This window comes from Aquarana catesbeiana, linkage group LG03 (assembly GCF_042186555.1).
Source record: "Aquarana catesbeiana isolate 2022-GZ linkage group LG03, ASM4218655v1, whole genome shotgun sequence".
In the NCBI taxonomy this organism is placed as follows: domain Eukaryota; kingdom Metazoa; phylum Chordata; class Amphibia; order Anura; family Ranidae; genus Aquarana; species Aquarana catesbeiana.
In genome coordinates, this window is record NC_133326.1 from 78,195,212 (window position 1) to 78,216,623 (window position 21,412).

At 45.0% G+C, this 21,412-nt stretch overlaps 1 protein-coding gene and 1 long non-coding RNA gene across 2 annotated transcripts in view; one reads left to right on the forward strand and one right to left on the reverse strand.

Moving 5' to 3' along the window:
• LOC141131453 (uncharacterized) overlaps positions 1-21,412 on the forward strand; it is an 82,472-nt gene that overhangs the window by 45,796 nt on the left and 15,264 nt on the right. The window contains exon 2 of the long non-coding RNA XR_012242780.1: positions 9,132-9,273. This is a non-coding gene — a long non-coding RNA (uncharacterized lncRNA). The remainder of the gene's footprint in view (positions 1-9,131; positions 9,274-21,412) is intronic.
• LOC141131450 (protein kinase C theta type-like) lies at positions 16,247-19,013 on the reverse strand. Its single transcript, XM_073618741.1, has 5 exons — positions 18,862-19,013; positions 18,191-18,329; positions 17,892-18,083; positions 17,325-17,456; positions 16,247-16,808 (listed from the first exon to the last, which is right to left on the reverse strand). The coding sequence occupies exons 1-5, from the start codon at positions 18,996-18,998 to the stop codon at positions 16,656-16,658; spliced, it is 753 nt and encodes a 250-aa protein (XP_073474842.1). The 5' UTR covers positions 18,999-19,013; the 3' UTR covers positions 16,247-16,655.

A 21,412-nucleotide genomic window follows, 5' to 3' on the forward strand; every position in this document is an offset into this window, starting at 1 on the left:
TTTAATAGTTGACTGCCTATGTCGTTTCTTGAGGTGCTAAAATGGCAGGGCAGTACAAAACCCCCACAAATGACCCCATTTTGGAAAGTAGACACCCCAAGGAAATTGCTGAGAGGCATGTTGAGCCCATTGAATATTCATTTTTTTTGTCCCAAGTGATTGAATAATGACAAAAAAAAAAAAAAAAAATTACAAAAAGTTGTCACTAAATGATATATTGCTCACACAGGCTATGGGCATATGTGGAATTGCACCCCAAAATACATTTAGCTGCTTCTCCTGAGTATGGGGATACCACATGTGTGGGACGTTTTAGGAGCCTAGCCGCGTACGGGGCCCCGAAAACCAGTCACTGCCTTCAGGATTTCTAAGGGTGTAAATTTTTGATTTCACTCCTCGCTACCTATCACAGTTTTGAAGGCCATAAAATGCTCAGATGGCATAAACCCCCCCCCAAATGACCCCATTTTGGAAAGTAGACACCCCAAGCTATTTGCTGAGAGGCATGATGAGTATTTTGCAGCTCTCATTTGTTTTTGAAAATGAAGAAAGACAAGAAAAATACATTTTTTTTTTCTTTTTTCAATTTTCAAAACTTTGTGACAAAAAGTGAGGTCTGCAAAATACTCACCATGCCCCTCAGCAAATAGATTGGGGTGTCTACTTTCCAAAATGGGGTCATTTGGGGGGGGTTTGTGCCACCTGGGCTTTCCATGGCCTCCGAAACTGTGATAGGCAGTGAAGAGTGAAATCAAAAATTTACGCCCTTAGCCTGAAGGCGGTGCTTGGTTTTCGGGGCCAGGTACGCGGCTAGGCTCCCAAAAAGTCCCACACATGTGGTATCCCCATACTCCGGAGAAGCAACAGAATGTATTTTGGGGTGTAATTTCACATATTCCCATGGCATGTTTGAGCAATATATCATTTAGTGACAACTTTGTGCAAAAAAAAAAAAAAAATTTGTCTCTTTCCCGCAACTTGTGTCACAATATAAAATATTCTATGGACTCGACCTGCCTCTCTGCAAATAGCTTGGGGTGTCTACTTTCCAAAATGGGGTCATTTGGGGGGGGGGGGGGGTTTGAACTGTCCTGGCATTTTATGCACAACATTTAGAAGCTTATGTCACACATCACCCACTCTTCTAACCACTTGAAGACAAAGCCCTTTCTGACACTTTTTGATTGCATGAAAAAATTTTTTTTTTTTGCAAGAAAATTACTTTGAACCCCCAAACATTATATATATTTTTTTAAAGCAAATGCCCTACAGATTAAAATGGTGGGTGTTTCATTTTTTTTTTCACACAGTATTTGCGTAGCGATTTTTCAAACGCATTTTTTGGGGAAAAAACATACTTTTTAAAATTTTAATGCACTAAAACACACTATATTGCCCAAATGTTTGATGAAATAAAAAAGATGATCTTAGGCCGAGTACATGGATACCAAACATGACATGCTTTAAAATTGCGCACAAACGTGCAGTGGCAACAAAATAAATAGATTTTTAAAAGCCTTTACAGGTTACCACTTTAGATTTACAGAGGAGGTCTACTGCTAAAATTACTGCCCTCGATCTGATCTTTGCGGCGATACCTCACATGCATGGTGCAATTGCTGTTTACATAGCGCAAGAGCAGGGGGGACAGGGGTGCTTTTTTTTTTTTTCTTTATTATTTTTTTGCTTTTTTATCTTATTTTTAAACTGTTCCTTTCATTTTTTTTTTTTTTTTTTAAATCATTTTTATTGTTATCTCAGGGAATGTAAATATCCCCTATGATAGCAATAGGTAGTGACAGGTACTCTTTTTTTGAAAAAATTGGGGTCTATTAGACCCTAGATTTCTCCTCTGCCCTCAAAGCATCTGACCACACCACACCAAGATCGGTGTGATAAAATGCTTCCCCAATTTCCCAATGGCGCTATTTACATCTGGCAAAATGGTAGCAATAGGTAGTGACAGGTACTCTTCTTTTTTTTTTTTTTTTTTAAATTGGGGTCTGTTAAACCCTAGATCTCTCCTCTGCCCTCAAAGCATCTGACCACACCAAGATCGGTGTGATAAAATGCTTTCCCAATGGCGCTGTTTACATCCCGCGAAATCTAAGTCATAAAATGCTCGTAGCTTCCAGTTTCTTAGGCCATAGAGATGTTTGGAGCCACTCTGGTCTCTGATCAGCTCTGTGGTCAGCTGGCTGAATCACCGGCTGCATTCTCAGGTTCCCTGTTGAGACAGGATAGCCAGAGAAAAACACGGAAGACGTGGGGGGGGGGCATTCCCTCCCACTGCTTGTAAAAGCAGTCTAGAGGCTAATTAGCCGCTAGGATTGCTTTTACATGAAAGCCGACCGCTGGCTGAAAAGAATGATACCAAGATGATACCTAAACCTGCAGGCATCATTCTGGTATAACCACTCAAAGTCGTGAATGGCGTACCTGAAGACAAAAAGATGGTTAACAATAAAGCACAGTAAACGGTAAAGTATAAAAAATTGCATACCTGAAAAGCAAACATGATAAAACATAATAACAATAACAATAAAATATTGCAGAATAGAATACAGTAAAAAAGAGCAGAACAATAGAGAGAGAGAACAATAAAACGACAACTATTTTTTTTTTATTTTATATTTTTGTTTGTGTTTTTTTTTTTTTTTTTTTACACTTTTTTTGTAGCTGTAACTTTTATAACTGTAACCGGTTCCAGGTTCGGGTCTCTCAAAATGCGATGGCATCTTGAGAGACCCTGTGAAAGTGTGCCTAGTCTGTGCAATGCTGTACCCTACGCTAATACTCAACTAGTGCATGGTAGCGCTCAAAACATTCACAAATGCAAAGACCAGGATTGTCAGGACAGGAGGGACAATAATAGCGGGTGTCACGTCTATATCCACGCTTGCTGCAGACACAACATCTTTTTTGGGGGGGTTAGTTGGGTAGGGGTACTCGGGAGGACATAAAGAAAATGCCTCTCATGCAGCCGACTGATTTGGTTGGGGATGTGAATAGGGGAAGCAGAAGCGGTGGGTTCCCAATTAGGATTGGCGAATGCAGCAGGAAGGGCACTATGGGCACGATGGCCTGTGTTTGTCTTCTTGGTGGCAGCGGGACACTACTTGTGCTTGCCACCTCACCAGCTTGAACTGCACTTATGGGACTCGCCACGTCACCAAGTGTTACTGCAGTGCTGGTTTGACTACGACCGGGGTGTACTAGGCCACTGGTGCTTGCCAGTTCAATAAAAAGCTACCAAAAAAACTGTTAGCGATCGCAGGGATCAGGCCTGACTCTTTGAACGCTGCAGTTATGTGTTTAGTGTTTTGTAAGTGACAGTGATCGATCGATACTGCACTTGGGTGGGCTGGGCCGGGCGGAGGGGCAAAATGCAGGTGCTAGCAGGTATCTGGGCTGATCCCGCTAACACTGCGTTTTTGGGAACCCTAAACTGCTGGGGACGCTAGTATAGATCTGATCGGATCAGATATTGATCCGTTCAGATACTACACCACTAAGGGAGGTGTACGGTGGGTGTTAGTGGTACTGGCGCTAACCTGACGCTGCTTGGGGCTGGTGCTTGCCAGTTCAACAAAACGCTATCCAAAAAACTGTTAGCGATCGCAGCGATCAGGCCTGACTCTGCGAACGCTGCAGTTATGTGTTTAGTGTTTTGTAAGTGACAGTGATCGATCGATACTGCACTTGGGTGGGCCGGGCTGGGCCGGGCAGAGGGGCAAAACGCAGGTGCTAGCAGGTATCTGGGCTGATCCTGCTAACACTGCGTTTTTGGGAACCCTAAACTGCTGGGGACGCTAGTATAGATCTGATCGGATCAGATATTGATCCATTCAGATACTATACCACTAAGGGAGGCGTATGCTGCGTGCGTGGGTGTTAGCGGTACTGGCGCTAATCTGACGCTGCCTGGGGCGACGCATATCACCGCCGGGCGATCAGGGGGCTAAACCTTTATTCGGTAATAAACAGCGGGTTCCCTGACACTAAAAAATGAATTAACCAACGTCACCCGTAACAGTTGTTCGGTAAACAGTGGTGAAAGGGTTAACTAGGGGGCAATCAAGGGGTTAAAACATTTATTAGATAGTATATGGGGGTCCCTGTCGCTATAAAACGCTGACGGCGAACCTAAATATTTACATCCCTAACTAGCGTCACCAGCGACACTAATACAGCGATCAGAAAAATGATCGCTTAGCGACACTGGCGACAGGGGGTGATCAAGGGGTTAAAACTTTATTAGGGGGGGTTAGGGGGGTACCCTAGACCTAAAGGGGGCTAACAGTAACTGTCCTACCACAGTAACTGTCACAAACTGACACCATGCAGTAACCAGAAAAAAAAAACAAAAAAAAAAACCTGCTTGGTGTCAGTGTGACAGGGAGGGGGAGGGGTGATTGGGGGGGTTCAGGGGTGTAATGTGTGCCTGGCATGTTCTACTGAGTGTGTGTGTGTTGGTGCACTCACATTACAGTCTTCTCTCCTCGGCGCCGGAACGGAAAATGCCGAGCCGAGGAGAGATGACATCATTTCCTCTGCCTCTGTGTACAATACAGAGGCAGGGAAATGATTTGCTTGGTCAGGAGCGATCGCGAGGGGGGGGCCAGGAATGGATGGCCTCCCCCTCACCACCGATCGCCGGGGAGGATTTGCCGACCGCCGCAGGCACCGGGGGGGGGGTCCGATCAGACCCCCCAACCACGGGCAGGCAAGGACGTACCTGTAAGTCCTTTTGCCTGCCCGTGCCGCTCTGCCGACGTACATCGTTGTGCGGCGGTCGGCAACTGGTTAAAAACCACTTTCCGCAAAATCATGTACCTGTACGTCATTTTTAGAAAGTGGTTGTACCAGAGTGACGCCTGCAGCTAGAGGAATCACCCCGGTACCGTTGGTCTAAAAATCCAAAGTATTCAAAAACGCAGATTTTGCCATTTTTGAATACTTTTAAGTGCAGAGGAGGGGTTTGCAGTCTTTTAAACCCCAGATCTCTCCATAAAGATATAAATAATGTTTACATTCCCTGTGACAGCAATAAGTGATCAGAAAAAAAATTAAATTAAAAAATTAAAGGGACAGTGTAAAAAAAAAAAAAAAGTTCCCCATCACTCTATGCTCACCCGCCAAAGAAAACGCATACATAAGTAAACCATGTTCAAATCACACATGTGAGGTATCGTCACAAGAGCAATAATTCTAGTACAAGACCTCCTCTGTAACTCTAACCTGGTAACCATTACATTTTTTTAAAGCAATACCTATGGAGATTTTTAAGTACCGTAGTTTGTCGCCATTCCACAAGTGTACACAATTTTAAAGCATGACATGTTAGTTATCTATTTACCTGGCATAACATCATCTTTCACATTATACAAAAAAATTGGGCTAACTTTGCTGTTTATTTATTTATTTATTTTTAATTCATTAAAGTGTATTTTTTCCCCCAAAAAATTGCGTTTGAAAGACAAATACAGTGTGACATAACATATTGCAACGACGGTCATTTTATTCTCCTGGGTCTCTGCTAGAAAATATATATATAATATATTTTTAGAAAATCGCCCACCTCTAAAATAAGTATGTATGTGTGTGTGTGTGTGTGTGTGTGTGTGTGTGTGTGTGTAAACTTTTTTGTAAACAACAAATGTCAGAAATATGCCTGGTCTTGAAGTGGTTTAAGGAACCAGTGCCATGAGCATCAGGAGTATGTGAAGTAACAGCTGTAGGTTCACTGGTGGATAGGAAATCTACGGATTATACAACCGCTTTCTGATGGTTATTGTGCGTATATCATATACGGGAAGGTGAGAGCTTAGTGAGCACAGAAGTGACACATATGGATTCACTTAGGAGCACTGTGATTTGATTTAAAGGAATAGTTCACCTTTACTACAAAACTGTCTAAGCAGATAAGGGGTGTCTGTAAATAAAAACAAACTGTGCAACTCTGACTAAAGTTGGATAAAGCACCTGCTATAGGTGTAGGCCATTTACGTACCTTATGAAGCCTGACTGGAATACTCCCAGGACGTTGCTAAGTGAGGCCTAGTCATCACTGATCACCTCCACCAGTACAGGAGTGAGTTCTCAAATGCTGAGCTCAAAGCTTCTGCATCAGAGGAGAGAAAGGACATGTGAGGGGGTTTGAATCAGAGAAAGAGCTCACTCCTGTGATGGTGGAGGTGAGTAGTGATGACTAGGCCTCACTTAGCAACGTCCTGGGAGCATTCCAGTCAGGCTTCATAAGGTATGTAAATGGTCTACACCTGTAGCAAGGGTGTTATTCGTCTTTAGTCAGAGCTACACAGTTTGTTTTTATCTACAAACACCCCTTATCTGCATAGGCAGGTTTTTGTAAAAGTGAACTATCATTGAAAAGGTGTGGGACCCCAAGAGCACTGAAGAACATTGATATACTATGGACACACAGACACAGATTTATTTCACTACTATATAGACTTTGATTTATATTCTAATCGTATATTTTATTGATGAATTGAAGATATGAATGTAGGACGTGTTTTATGTTTTTAGTTATTTTTGCTAGTTGTTAGCAGTACTTTTTGTTTTGTACACTGATTTGCAGAGCAGCACACTTTATATTATTTTGTCTGTACATTGTGGGAACAAATTTGTGACTGCAGCAGCATCATTCATTTAGGCCTCTTTCACATGGACGATCCGTATGTCCGTTTTTCATCCTTCCATTTTCGGATGAAAAACGGACATACATTCATCCCTATGGAGTGTCGGATGTCAGCGGTGACATGTCCGCTGACATCCGACCCCGCTCCGATCCGAAAAGTGTAACGGAGGAAAAACCTACTTTTCCATACGTTTTCGGATTGGATCGGATGACGACGGACACTACGGTCCGTCGTCATCCGATCCCCCCATAGGGGAGAGCGGCGCTCTGACAGGTCCGCCGTTGCACAGCGTGCAGCGATGCACCTGTCATCTTCCTGCTCAGCGGGGATCGGCGGAGCGATCCCCGCTGAGCCAGCGGATGTTCACGGGGCGGATCATCACTGATCCGCCCCGTGAGAAAGAGGCCTTAGGCCCCTTTCACACGGGGCAGATCTGTCCGAGCGGAATCTGCCTGCTTAGCGAGATATCTCTCCGCTGATCCCCGCTGAACAGGCAGATGTCCATGTCTGCCCTACTGTGCAAAGCGGGCAAGGACAGAGCCCACTCTACTCTATGGGGCAATCGGATGGAAATGAATTGCATGTCAGTTTCCATCCGATCCCGCTCTCTGGATGGTTGGCGAACGTATCGCCATACATCTGTTTTCAGCGGATTTTGTTGAATCGGATGCCAGCAGACACATGTCCGCTGACATCCGCCTCCTCATAGAGGACAATGGGTGGCCCGATCGGGTCCACCTGAAAAATGGACAGGCGGACCCAATCGGTCCGATCGTATGAAAGGAGCTGTATCCTTGTAATTTTTATTTATTTTATTTTTATATTCTGTATTGCAACACTTTCCTTTGTCAATACACATACACCAACTAGGCAACGCAGGAGTTCATTCCTTTCATTGTTGTAATACACTCATGCCCAACACCTACCTAGTTTCCCTTTGAAGAAGGAATAGGAGGAAGACCAGCAACCAGTCAGAGTAGGTTGGGTCAGTGTCTGCAGTCAGCCCTTCGCAGACCATGTTTGAAGAGGGGGACCACAGGCATGCACACCTCCTGGCACTTACTGTGAGTATGAGCCCAGTCAGGAGGAAGAGTTGGTTAAAGGATAAGTTCACCTTTTAGAAATAAATAATAAATGCTAATTTTTTTCAGATAAAAAAAATGTGCTTTGATTATTTTTTTTCTTTTAGAGCCTGTAAAGCATTGCATCAGCGATCAGAAGGCTGGTGCCATGCAGGTCTCCTTCAGATCTGTCAGTATATCTGTGTGCTGTACATCCCATATGGGCAGGGAAATACACTGACAGGAAGAAATCGATGGACTACAATGGTACTCCACAGCGCTGTGGTAGTACATTGAGAACTACAAGCCGACAGAGCTGTGTGACTGTGGGTGACAGGTAGTACAGGAAAATTCTCCCCGTACTGCTGTCACAAGGGGGGGTAGTGGGCATCAGCTGCAGCATTGGGAACACCTTACATGTTTCACCTTAAAAACGGGTTGAACATTTAACATGTTCCCAAAGGTGAACTTATCCTTTAGTGATGAAGTGGTTGACACAGGCTGATGGTATAGCCATAGACCATTAGCATGATGGTCAGCGGTAGATCAAGGGGGACTTTCCACAGCAACTGGTCACAGAGCCTCTGCCACCTTGCATTCTTTAAGAACTTGCCTTCTGACAAAATTATGGTCATCTGAAACATCTGTTCTTAGCACTATAAAAGGGGTTGAAGGGTTAACAAGCTGGGTTCTCCGTGCATGAAAATCTACCACCCAGCTCGAAGGAGGGCCCAGTTGGGTAAGATGACAAAGCAGCTGACTAACACTGTTCCCTCTCCAGCCACTGTAGCTGTATCCTGCTCTTATATCTCCCTTTCCTTTGTCTAGGGGGTTTAGGAGGATCTTGGCCTTCTCTACCTCCAGCAGTAATAAATGGCAGTAGCAGAGACAGGAATGGGAAGCAGAGGCTGTAAGTGAAGCCATCACCCTCACCATCACCTCACTACACTCCAAAATCTACTGTATTAGTGTTCCCTGCCAACCTTCTATCTCGCAGATTTTGGAGTCACAGAAGCTCACCCCTAGCCACTCCAGTGCTTCATCACTGACCTTGCATCACTTCTAGTGCTACAACTGTTGACCTAAAAGTTAGAAGTCACACTCTCAGCCTTTTTCCATCACCATGTGGCCAGTACTCCATTCCCTGACACCACCTGATGTGTGATGTATGCAAGGCCCAAGGGACCACCACTTGAACCTTACTTCTGCCACCATCTTCCTGCAGCTCCTGGGGGACACACCATTCCTCATGGCTGACATATGCAGGTATGCTTTAGAGCCCTACCAGCCAGGTGAGTGGTGCCAGTGGAGCAGTCCAGAGAGGGTGGTGGTCTTCTGTGTGGTGGAGCAGAGAAGCAGAGACCTTGTTGTGTGCTGTGTGTTTGACCTGTGTGTGTCTTCTCCACAGACTGAAGCGGAAGCCCTCCTCAGATGAAGACTATTGGGACTGCAGTGTGTGCACCTTAAAGAACAGCACCAAGGCCTTCAAGTACCTGTGCCTGATGTGTGCAAAGGGACCTCCACTCAGTATGTCTTCCACTTCTCCTTAGGTAAGGGGTTTAATATTGTACTTATGTAAAGGACTCATGGAGTGCTAAAAGTCTATGGGTTAGGGGGCACAAATTACTTGCCTTGCCCCAGGCATTGACAACCCACACTACGCCACTGCATGGGGGGAGGGAGGTTAAGCAGAATATGTTAGGATAGAAATATGAGAGCCTTCCATCCTGATATTACTTCAATAGATTATACTGACTTCACGGTTATTATGGAGGTTAATTAGGCTGGAATAAGGTCCTTTACTAATGTCAGACTACAGCCCAACCCCACACCCTGCTATAGCTGGCTACACGCATGTAGATTTCTCTCATTCAGTTTCCTGAACAGGAGAAACTGATTGATTTCTCCATCCCGCTAAACGGCATGGATTCCTGGACAGTCCCAGCATCTGACTGGATGCAGGCATCGTTTGGCCAACATTTTTCTCGCTGGCTGCTTTGACAAAAGTCAATCCAAATATCAACTTTTGTAATGAGGAGCTCCAGACTTCAGAAAAAATGAAGTCAGCAGCTACACATACTGTTCCCTACTGCGCAGGCGTGAAACGCGTTGTGCTTTGTGAATGGCCTGGCATCAGGGGAAGGAGGAGGGGGACAAACTTCCGGATGAGTTTTCTGCAGCAAAGTTATCTGGAAGTGTCTGCAGGTACCTGTAAAAAACAAGGGCAGGGGGGGAGCCAATTAAGCAGAGCTTCCCCTTTTGGGTGGAACTCCACGTTAAGCAAAGGGGTACCAACAGATCCACAGCTCAAATTTGGGCCAATTCAGCAGGAATCGGGTGAAATTCAAAGTGAGTATTTTATGGCTACCTAAATTTTATTTACTATATGAATAGTAGGTAAAGGAAAGGTTCACCCTTTTGGGCAGAATTTCAGTGTTCATAGTAAATAGAAGTGTTTTCTAATGCCATTTCGGGCCCATCCATCTCAATGTGCTTTTTTCTAACCCACCTTTCCACATCTTGTCAGTTTATTTGTATTTTTGAACAGATTTTCAGATTCCATCACTTCCTGTAGCTTGTATCAGTATTCACTTTCTATAGATCATCTCCCAGAAGCCTTCACTTCTTTGTTGCATCACAGAAGAGGGCATGATAGGGTGTGTTCACCACTCTGGACCACACTCCTTCATTACAATACTACCTTCCACCTACTCCCTATACAATCTGATTGTACAATCGCCTTTAGATCTCCCATCAGCTATGTAGTACAAAGGCCCGTCTGATTGGATACAAATTTAATGGATTGTTCAAGTGTGTCCTGTATTCCATCATTTTGGTAAATCTAAAGGAAATTGTACAGAGATTGTACAATCAGGTTGCATGGTGTATGGCCATCTTTATACAAGAACATAAGAGGGAGACAATCAGTTGTCAGGCCCTGTTCACATCTTTGCGTAGTGAAAACTCACATTCCTGCATGTGTTTGTTTTGGGTACTTTGGAGTGTTTTCACTCGTCAAGCATAGGCCAGTTCATTCACTTAAATGGGCTGCCTTAAGCATAACAATCTCCCCAGAGAAGCTCCAGAACTTTTTTTGGAGCAGGTGGTGGTGTGTTACTGCAGTTTTTGGTGCATTTGCTGCACTTGGGGAGCCTTTAACATTTAATGATAACACAAGCATGATGCACATTTGCAGCATTTCTGAAACGCGTGGTGAAACGTGCATTTTCTGTGGTTTGCGATGCATTTGAAAACGCACAGATGTGAATGGAGCCTCATTGCTCTTGTGTAAACGCACCAATTTCACTCTCAGGCCCCATTCACACCTAGAGTAGTGGGAGTGCAAGTTTTTTGGCTTGTTTCTCCAGTGTCACACATAGGGCAGCTCGTTGATTTCAATGGGCTGTGCTACACATGACAAAATAGCTCAGGGGACATTTTTGCACATTTTTTATTGCATTTGTCACTTGTTTTTTTGTGTGGCAAAATGCGTGTTTGCTTTTGTGTTTGGTGTGGCATTAACAATTAATGACACTGAAAGCGCAATTGGTAATTTTAGGTGTATAAATGTGACCATACACCAGGGGCCTCCAAAGTACGGCCTGTGGGCCACATCCGGCCCTCCAGGCCATTTCTTCTGGCCCGCAGCTGGAGTCCTCGGTCCTCCTGTCAGTTCTGGAACTTGCGCTGCATATTCACCCCCAGCAATATTCAGCGCAGGTCCCACAATCCCTCCTGTCATCTCACTATGTTGGCTGCTGGGACCATGGGCAGCCAAAGAAGTGCTTTAGTGTAGACCTGTTGCCACCTTCCTGCTCCCGCCTCCTGCCTCACTGTTAACCAGTAACCAGTGTGTAATACCAGCGGGGCGGGAGTCGGGAGGTGCAGCACGTCTGTACAGCCAGTGTAATGTCTGAGAAGTGCTGGTAAAGTACACATGCAGGTGGCGCCGATGTGAGATGGTTACAAATGTGTGAGGGATGGGTTAAATGGCTCTAATGGGGACACAAACATCTGGGGGGGGACTGATGGGGACACAAACGTGGGGGGCTGATGGCTTTGATGGAGACACAATCATATGGGGGAGGTTATGGCTCTGATGGGGACACAAACATATTGGGGAGTTATAGCTCTGATGGGGACACACACATGGGGGCTGATTGCTCTGATGGGGACACAAATATATGGGGGGCTGATGGCTCTGATGGGGACATAAACATGGGGGGGGCTGATGGCTCTGATGGGGACACAAACATGTGGGGGGCTGATGGGCACACACAAATATGGGGGGGGTGATGGCTCTGATGGGAGCACAAAAAATGTGTGTGTTGGGGGGTGATGGCTCTGAAGGGGACACAAATTTGTGGGGGGGGGGGGGTGATGGCTCTGATGGGGACACAAATATGCAAGCGGGGGTGGCCTGTGATGGGACACAAATGTGCAGAGAGCCTCTGATGAGTGATTGGGACACAAAAATGTGGGGGGCTCTAACGGGGACACCAATTTGTGGGGATACCCTGATGAGTCATGGGGACACAGATGTATGGGGAGCCTGATGGGGACACAGATGGGGACACTGATGTATGGGGAGCCTGATGGGGACACTGATGTATGGGGAGCCTGATGGGGACACAGATGTATGGGGAGCCTGATGGGGACACAGATGTATGGGGAGCCTGATGGGGACACTGATGTATATGGGAGCCTGATGGGGACACTGATGTATATGGGGAGCCTGATGGGGACACTGATGTATATGGGGAGCCTGATGGGGACACTGATGTATATGGGGAGCCTGATGGGGACACTGATGTATATGGGGAGCCTGATGGGGACACTGATGTATATGGGGAGCCTGATGGGGACACTGATGTATATGGGGAGACTGATGGGGACACTGATGTATATGGGGAGACTGATGGGGACACTGATGTATATGGGGAGACTGATAGGGACACAGGTGTATGGGGAGACTGATGGGGACACTGATGTATGTTGAGACTGATGTATTGGTAAAATGCCGCTATTCTTAACAGCGCTTTACCTTAGTTTTTGCGGCGCTTTTTGGCCACTAGCGGGCGCTTTTAACCCCCGCTAGTGGCCGAAAAAGGGTTAAAAGCGCCTGAGGTTGTTAAAACGTCCTGTGTACATTAAGCCTAATACTTTAGAACCACTTTAAGGAAAAGCTTAATTCAGAACCCCATTTAGTCACACCATATATGCTAGCCAGGATGGAGAAGTCCCTTCTAATAAAGAAAGGTGATCTGGGAAATAAGTCAAGCCCAACAGAAATATTTCTGATGCTTCTGTATGAAAGGAGTAAAAGCTCAGCCCTGGCTATTTTTTTACTTTTATTCCTACAGAACTATTGAAAATAGAAACAATGTTTCTGGCTGTAATGCTCGACTCCTCTCTGGTAAAAGTCGAATGACAAAGAGACCGAGGACATACTGTACAGGATATAGACAAAAGTAGATAACCTGAGTTGTTAACCTGAGAAGCAAAATGTTATTGGTTACCATTGTACTATTGGAGTTTTTTTTAAATGAAAGTGCATTAAGGTAAAAAACTTTTAATAGTACCCAACCTCTCCCCCTTAATACTCAACTGAGCCAGATTTCGATCCAGTGCTATGAACGTCTGCAGCAGCTCTTCTCTCCTCTCCCCGCTCTCACAGGCTTGGCTTAGAGCATCGGGAGCCATTGGCTCCAGCTGCTGTCAGTCAAAAGCTGTGAGCGTAGCCCAGGGGCAGGGCCTAGTCCCACTGTCATTGTGTCATTATCAATTAAGCTTTTCATATTAATGTAACAATTTAAGAGACAGTGCACCAAACCAGCTATAGTGACATTTCTTTGGGTGTTGACACATTTTAGAGTGTTGCTTTCTCTGAGAGTCGCAATTCTTTTCACTGTGTCATTTAATAGTCACCAAGTGCAGTTTTTCACACAATAGACAAAGGCAGTGAGGCTCCAGATCGAGCACACACAAGTGCCCCATATCAGGCAAAGGGAGGAGCCAGGAGCACCGACGGGGGACCCGAGAAGAGGAGGATCAGGGCTGCCCTGTGCAAAACCATTACACAGAGCAGATCAGTATAACATGTTTAATATTTTAATGAAAAAAATGTAAAACATTTACAGTCACTTTAAGAAGCAAGAGATTTTAAAATTGAGAATTTTACAATTATATTGGAGACTAGAGAAAAGCCCCTTTCACACGGACGGTTCGCCTCAGTTTTTTAGGCAGACCTGAACGGACACTCCATAGAGGTCTATGGGGGGGATGGATGTCAGCGGTGACATGTCTGCTGATATCCAGCCAACTCCGATCTGAAAAAGTGTGACGGAGGAAAACCCTATTTTTCCATCCGTCATCGGATCAGGTGACGACGGACTCTACGGTCCATCTTTATCCGATTCCCCCATAGGGGAGAGCGGCGCTCTGACAGGTCCATCCCTGCACAGTGTGCAGACACAGACCTGTCAACTGCCTGCTCAGCGGGGATCGACGGAGTGATACCCCGCTGAACAGAGCGGGCTCCGTACACGGATAACGTCCATGTGAAAGAGCCCAAAGGCTTAATACTAAAGTATAGATTGTGAGGGCAGAAAAACACTTCTGAATAGAGCAGATCCTCTAGCCCTGGATAAATGGAAAGAATTTCCTATATATTTTGTGAGGGGAATGTGTAGGAATATAAAATTTAAAAATGAATATAAAATTCCCTGAGAACTTGATATCTTTTCCTAGTTAAGGGGAATATTTCATTACCAAATTTAATCATATATCCTGTTCTTGGGATGAAGCTAGAAGACCCCTGATGTCTCCATTGAGAGGATCTTGTCACTACTGTCATATAAGGGGCTTGTCAGTACATACCTATATACATGGTTAGGACACATGTTTATACATAAACACCTATTACACATCCCTACACACACACCAGAAGTGGAAGAAGTAGCCATAGACCCCCTTCCGGCCTTGCAAATATGGCCTGTGCATCCAAGTGGTAATGACCCCGAGTCATGAAAGGATTAAATAAAAGAGGAAGCAATTCAAATGTAAATATACCAAATTTTTATTGTGTGTTTATGAAAGTATAATTCTTGACCTATACACATTTTTTCCTTTTCCAACTAAATATACTCTGATTAAACCAAGAGTCCTTTGGTAAAATCAATTGGCCAGAAGTGAAGCTCTAGTGATCCTCTCTCCCATTCACTGACACACTTTTGACCAAGAGATTCCAAGCCTGCCCACCACGGCAAGGTAGACTCTTCTAGGGCAGGACCTACACTAACTACACTAAGCTACCCTACTGGATGCTAGTCATCATTTTTCTAATGTTGGATGTATGTTTGTAGTAGGCCTCATCCTATAATCTGTGTGTGCGATCTACTCTCTCCTAATTTGGTTGTCTGTCTGTGTACATCTCTCTAAAGCATGGACCAGTCAGTTTATGTACATCTGGACGTCCTCTGTTAGTGTAGGTCAGTGCATGCCAGTCATTGTATGTTGTTCAGTGTGTGTCAGTAAATAAATGTTAGTCCTGTTTTTACCTGGGTACTTAGCAGAACTTCTCTGCAATTCGGAGTTCATCTTGCTTGCGGTCAAAAAATCCCAGTCCTTCCAATTTGAGGATGAAGGAATCGCATGCTCTGTTCATCTGTGCATATATCTTCAGCCTAAAGATCTCCTTCTTCCTTTCAGGTGGAAATGGTTTTGAAATCTCCGGGTTCGTTTCCATTGACTTCTATGGGGAAACTCGCTTTGATATGCGAGTACTTTGGATTACGAGCATTCTCCTGGAACAGATTATGCTTGTAATCTGAGGTTCCACTGTACCTGATTTGAGATTATATCCTCATCCTCCTCCTCCTCATCCTCCTCCTCCTCTTTTTCTTTTCCTCCTCCTCCTCCTCTTTTTCTTTTCCTCCTCCTCCTCCTCTTTTTCTTTTCCTCCTCCTCTTCTTTCTTCTTGCGGCTTCACTTCCTAGTTCCCTACTGCGCATGCGTGACTCGCGCTGCACTAGTGGCATAGATACCAGTGGGTGGCTCTGGTATCTATGCCCAGAAGTGGGAGAAAATGCCTGTATTACACAGGTATCTGCTCCCCCCTCTCTCTACCCCTCCCTCTCTCTACCCCTCCCTCTCTCTACCCCTCCCTCTCTCTACCCCCCTTCCTCTCTCTCTACCCCCCTTCCTCTCTCTCTACCCCCCTTCCTCTCTCTCTACCCCCCTTCCTCTCTCTCTACCCCCCCTTCCTCTCTCTCTCCCTCTCCCTCCCCCTCTCCTCTCTCTCTCTCCCCCCCCTCTCTCTTTTCCCATCCTCCCTTCCTTCTTCACCCCCTTCCCTGTCCTTTTTGGTTCTCTCCCCCCTCTCTCCCTTCCCCCCCTCTCTCCCTTCCCCCCTCTCTCCCTCCCTCTCTCCCTCCCTCTCCTCTCTCCCTCCCTCCCTCTCCTCTCTCCCTCCCTCTCCTCTCTCCTCCCCTCTCTCTCTCTCTCCCTCTTTCTCTCTCTCTCTCTCTCCCCCCCCCCCCCCATTCTCCCTTTCTTTCTTCTCTTTTCCCGTTCTCCCTCCTCCCTTCCTCATTCACCCCCTTCCCTGTCCTCCTTGGTTCTCTTTTTTTTCTTCCCTCTTTCTATCCAGCAGCTTTCCGTCTTTGGTCCTTGTCTCCAGCAGCTTTTTCCTCCCCCACTTTCTTCTTTCCTTCTCTTTCCCTTCCCTCTCCCCTTTTCCCTATCCTGTTTCCATTTTTGTTTTTCTGGCTTCATTTCACTCAGTTTCAAGGGCAGTGTGCTTAGCTGTGCCTTTCTTTTTGGGGTCATCTCCCCTTATTCTTCCAGCTAGTTAACACTGGATGATTGTATCCTCCCTTTTTTTCTTGAGTGAATTGATGATTTATTTTGAGGCATTTATGTCATTTTCTGCTTAAGATGCCTCTTCTTGGTTTATGAGGGCTTTCCATTTGTCGCTGATAAAAGGAAAGTCTGTGAACAATTTCTGTTCGTCATCTGTAACGGCCTTTTCTTTGTCTGTTATTTCTTCCAGCTCCATTCGCTTTATTTGTATGGTTCTGGGGTTCTAAAAAAGAGAGATCAGTTAGATTTACTAATAATTAGAAGAAATACCTCTTGGGGGCATTTCCCCCTGTATGGGCCATCCAAGTCCATATGATTGTGAGATGTCCGATACCAAGGATATGTATCTTCACTATTAGAATTGTGCAAACTCACTTCTGAAAGGTTTATATCTGTCCCCTTATTTCACTTTACTCACTCCCCCTGAGTCTTCAGATTGAGAGTTGGGCTGAGAGCTCATATGAGGTCTGCCTGTTGCTGTCCTCTCAGAGCCCTATAGCTAAGTGATATGTAACTCTTTCCCCCCAGACTCTAAATCTGATAAGTCAGAAAAGCTAAGATGGGAATAAAAAAGCTGCACAATTATAATAATTGAAGACAGAATGTTCATATCCTTTCATAAATCTGGACTTGATGGTTTCATGTTAAGCACAATGATACTGTCTTCCAAACATCATTTATTTTGTGTACAGTGCCAGGCTGGGTGGACCGCACACAAAGCACTCAAATTTCTACTTACCTTCCTATCTTTAGGAAATGGAGGGGTAGGCTCTTCCACATCCAGCTCTTCCCAATTTATTTCATTGAAGAACGGGTGGTCCTTTATGTTGGCAACATCCTTTTTGCGGGTCTTCGGGTCTTTGCACAGGAGCTGTGAGGGAAAAGAAAATGGAGAAACATTAGATGACCGTAATGGCATAAAACTGCTAAGAGGTCTATTTATAAAGATCTGCGGTGTTCACTCTCCGCACATCACAGGAAATACTCCACACAGCGCTGGCAATTTACATCCTATTAATAAAATGCTGAGCACAATGTGGACTCTGCAGTGTGTTCTCTGCATAATACTTGCGAAGAATGCTTGTTCGTAGGAGCAGAGTATTGTCACATGACATTTCAAGGTCATGTGACAGGTTTCCTCCACCTCCTAGCTCATTTTATTTACAATCATTGGGATAAATGAGGCTCCACTTTACTCAGAGCCCTAAAGCAAATAAAGAGCATTGCTTTTGCAAAGAACACTGACTTATTGGCTGAGCTTAAATATCTACTTTTCTTGTCCCACTGGGACTGTGTCACTACTTACCTTTGCCAGTAAGTCCAGAAGATCAGGGTCAGCCTCTTCTGGGTAACGTGGCTCATCCTGGAGTATACATTTCTTCATCTTCTTATCGTCCTCGCCATCATAGAATGGGTGATATTTGAAAGCCACTTCAAACAGAATTATTCCCAAAGAGAAATAATCTGCCATTGCGTTGTATGGTTTAGATTCATAGACCTGCAAGAAAATTAGAGAGATTAGGATCAGAGCAACAAATCACACTCAGCTGAGACTGGAAAAGGCCAGACTGAAAGTTTCCCTTGGCTTTTTTTTTTTTTACTTACCTCTGGTGCCATATATCCGGATGTTCCGCAATATTCAGTTACTTTCTTATTTCCGATCATGTTGGTCGCAGCTAGACCAAAGTCTGCTATTTTCACATTACCTTTCCCATCTAGAAGGATGTTTTCAGGTTTTAGATCCCTACGAAGAAAAAGAGCATCAGATCTGCAGTTCAGTCAATTTTCCTCCCTATATCCCAATATTACTGATCCATAGAGGGATTAACATTCACAAATCTGCCTTTCCTAGCGCTGTCCATACACAGAATGATAGGATCCAGGAAACAATGATGTCTTTCCTGAACTGATGGCACTACTACTATATGATCATTAAACAATTGTTTTCATCAGCACTAATCAATCAGTCCTGGTGGAAAATCAAAAAAAAATTCTCCAAATTCCCTCCTTTTTTTACTGTGTAAGTGAAACATTAAAAAGTGATACAATCTGCACTCAACCATTCTCTTATGAGAACGGCCAGCAGAAGGGCAGCCACAATCATTGGATGGAGAAGGGGGAAACAGGAAAGCACCACTAAGTGTAAAATGTATTGCCTCTGCGCCCTTCCACCTTTTGCAGAAGGGTGAATAGTTCTTTTCACAAATGGGATTTAGTTACAGTTTCAGCGATTGGGCAGATTGTAAAAATAATTGCAGTCTATTAAAGATACTTACCTGTGCACGACACCTTTTGAATGTAGGAACTGCAAACCGCAAAGCAGCTCCACTGCCATGTGTCTGATGGCGGCGATCGTCAATTTTGCTTTGCTGGTTATCTTCTTCCGCAGCTCTCCTCCACTCAGGTATTCCATTACAAAGAATAAGTAGTTCTGGGGAAGGAAATACAGACAGGTCAGTGAATGAATTCAGTTAGAAGGTCAAAATAAAATAAGATTATAATTCTCTACCAAAAAACACTGCATAATATCTATGTCTATCTATTACTATACATCCTTTGGTAACATGTTTCTGGTGTATTCCGCTACATCTGACTTCTCCAATTCTATGTGAACTCCAGTCTGATATAAATCACCACTTGGTTCCAGAGATAGATTCGGTAAATCTATTTCTTAAATACAGCTGGTAAAAATACCAAAAGTCATTTTTATATTGGCTTCCTCTTCCTTGCAGCAGGATTGAAGCTAGGAGAGGGACAGTTATCGGTAGGGCTTTTTTTTCTCAGAAAATAGGTGCAGGAACCCAATCACGACCCCCCAAAAGCCCCTCACACACACCCTCCAAACCTCATTGCATAGTGAAATTTAACCACACTATTAACCCACTAACAGTGGGAGGGTCTTAAAGGGGAAGTAAACCCTGATGAGTTTACTTCCTCTTTGTTTCCCTGCAAAGGTAAAGCATAATGGGCTACTTTGTATCGCATAGTTGCCCATTATGTGTCACTTACCTAAGGGAGCCTGCAATGTCACCGCTGTCCCTTCTCCTACGAAGCGTCCATCTTCTTTCCAGGTATCACGGCTCCGGCACTGTGATTGGCCGGAGCCACGATGACGTCACTCCCACGCATGCGCGCTGGTGCCGCCACTAACTGCATGATCGCCGTTAGAGACGGCACGCTCAGTGCGCCTGCGGGCCATTGTCTACGGGGCATGCGCCGTAGACATCGGTACCTGTCTTTCGGAAATATCTCCTAAACCATGTAGGTTTAGGAGATATTTTTTGCACCTACAGGTAAGCCTTAATCTAGGTAATCTAGGCTTACCTGTAGGTAAAAGTGGTCTGCAAGGGTTTACAACCACTTAAAGGGGCATAAAACACCAGGAGTACATTACATACAGAGTGCAGAGTTCAGGGGTCACTACAAAGTGAGTGCAGAGTTCAGCCTACTTCCACAGCTACTTTACCTCTGCATCCCCCATCCACATCCCACTTTCACCCATCTTTAGTTCTGATCTCTCCATGCAACCCCCCCTTCCTTAAAAGCTCCACCATTGTCCACATATCTTACTTTTGTTGCAGTATTAAGCTGAAGCACCCAGCTGGCTCTAGTACCTCCACTATAGGTGACTTCTGTGTTTACAGGTGATAGTGGCTGGCAGAGAACCTGAGCCAGAGGTGGTGGAACACTGTTATCAGTGAGAGCCAGTCAGGCCAGTTTGCATTGTATAGCATTGCCTAATGCAGTGTGACAGTTATCAGTGTAGGCTGCAAGGCAGGTGATCAGCCACTATTGTGTGACTACAGCAGAGAAAAGTGAGGTCCCTGACCTGGCAATGTTGTCTGGCAGGGTTACCTTGATCACAACACAATCCTTTGACAGGTGAGATGTACTATACATGTGTCACATCTGCATCTTCCCTGCCTGTCTGGAGTTCAGCTTCCAAAGCCGGCATGCAGATGTCATGAAACAATATTTTTGCTACTATATATTATATTTTATAGAAAATACACTTACCTCTGTCTGAAAGGCGCCATAGAGGTGAGTACAGTAAGGGCTGCACTCAACCATCTCCAGGACCTTCCTCTCGATCAGGACGGAAGCCGGATCGTCCTTAATTAGATCCTTTTTGCTGACCATCTTCACGGCCACCAGTTTGTTAATGGCGTGGGGGGTGGCAGCCACAACCTGTAAGAGAGAGAGAGAGGGAGGTTAGTACATCTTCTTTTCCATGTGCTCTAGCTGTAACATCATTCCTAGACATTCCTCCTGTTCTCGCTGTAATTACATTTCTTTTCCCCCTTTCTGTCATTTGTCAGAATATTATCAACCTCCATAAATGTCCTATAGACATAAAAATGAGCTTCCATCAGCCCTATTCATTACAGCAGGCTGAATGTTGTATATACTTACCTATTTTCAGCCCACCCCGGTTGGGTCATGTGATCTGACTCCCTGTGTCAGCCAGCGATGGCTGCAGGAGAGAGGAGGGAGCAATGACAATGGATGGGCCATAGGAAGCCTATGGGTGAGGTCACCCCTCCAGGCTTTACCAGCCATTGTTAAAGGGGCACTAAAGCTTTGCATTTTTTTTTTCTTTTAAAAAAACAAACATGTTATGCTTGCCTCCTCTGTGCAGATGGTTTTGCACAGAGTGGCTCCGATCCTCCTCTTCTGGGGTCCCTCAGTGGCGCTCCTGGCTTCTCCTTTTTTCAAGTGTCCCGTCGGAGAAGCGCTCTCCCTCGGGGCACTCGTGCAGGCATGCTGCCGTGTCCTGCTGCTGCGTCCATTGACACAGACAGCAGGACTTAGCTCCGCCCCCTGGCT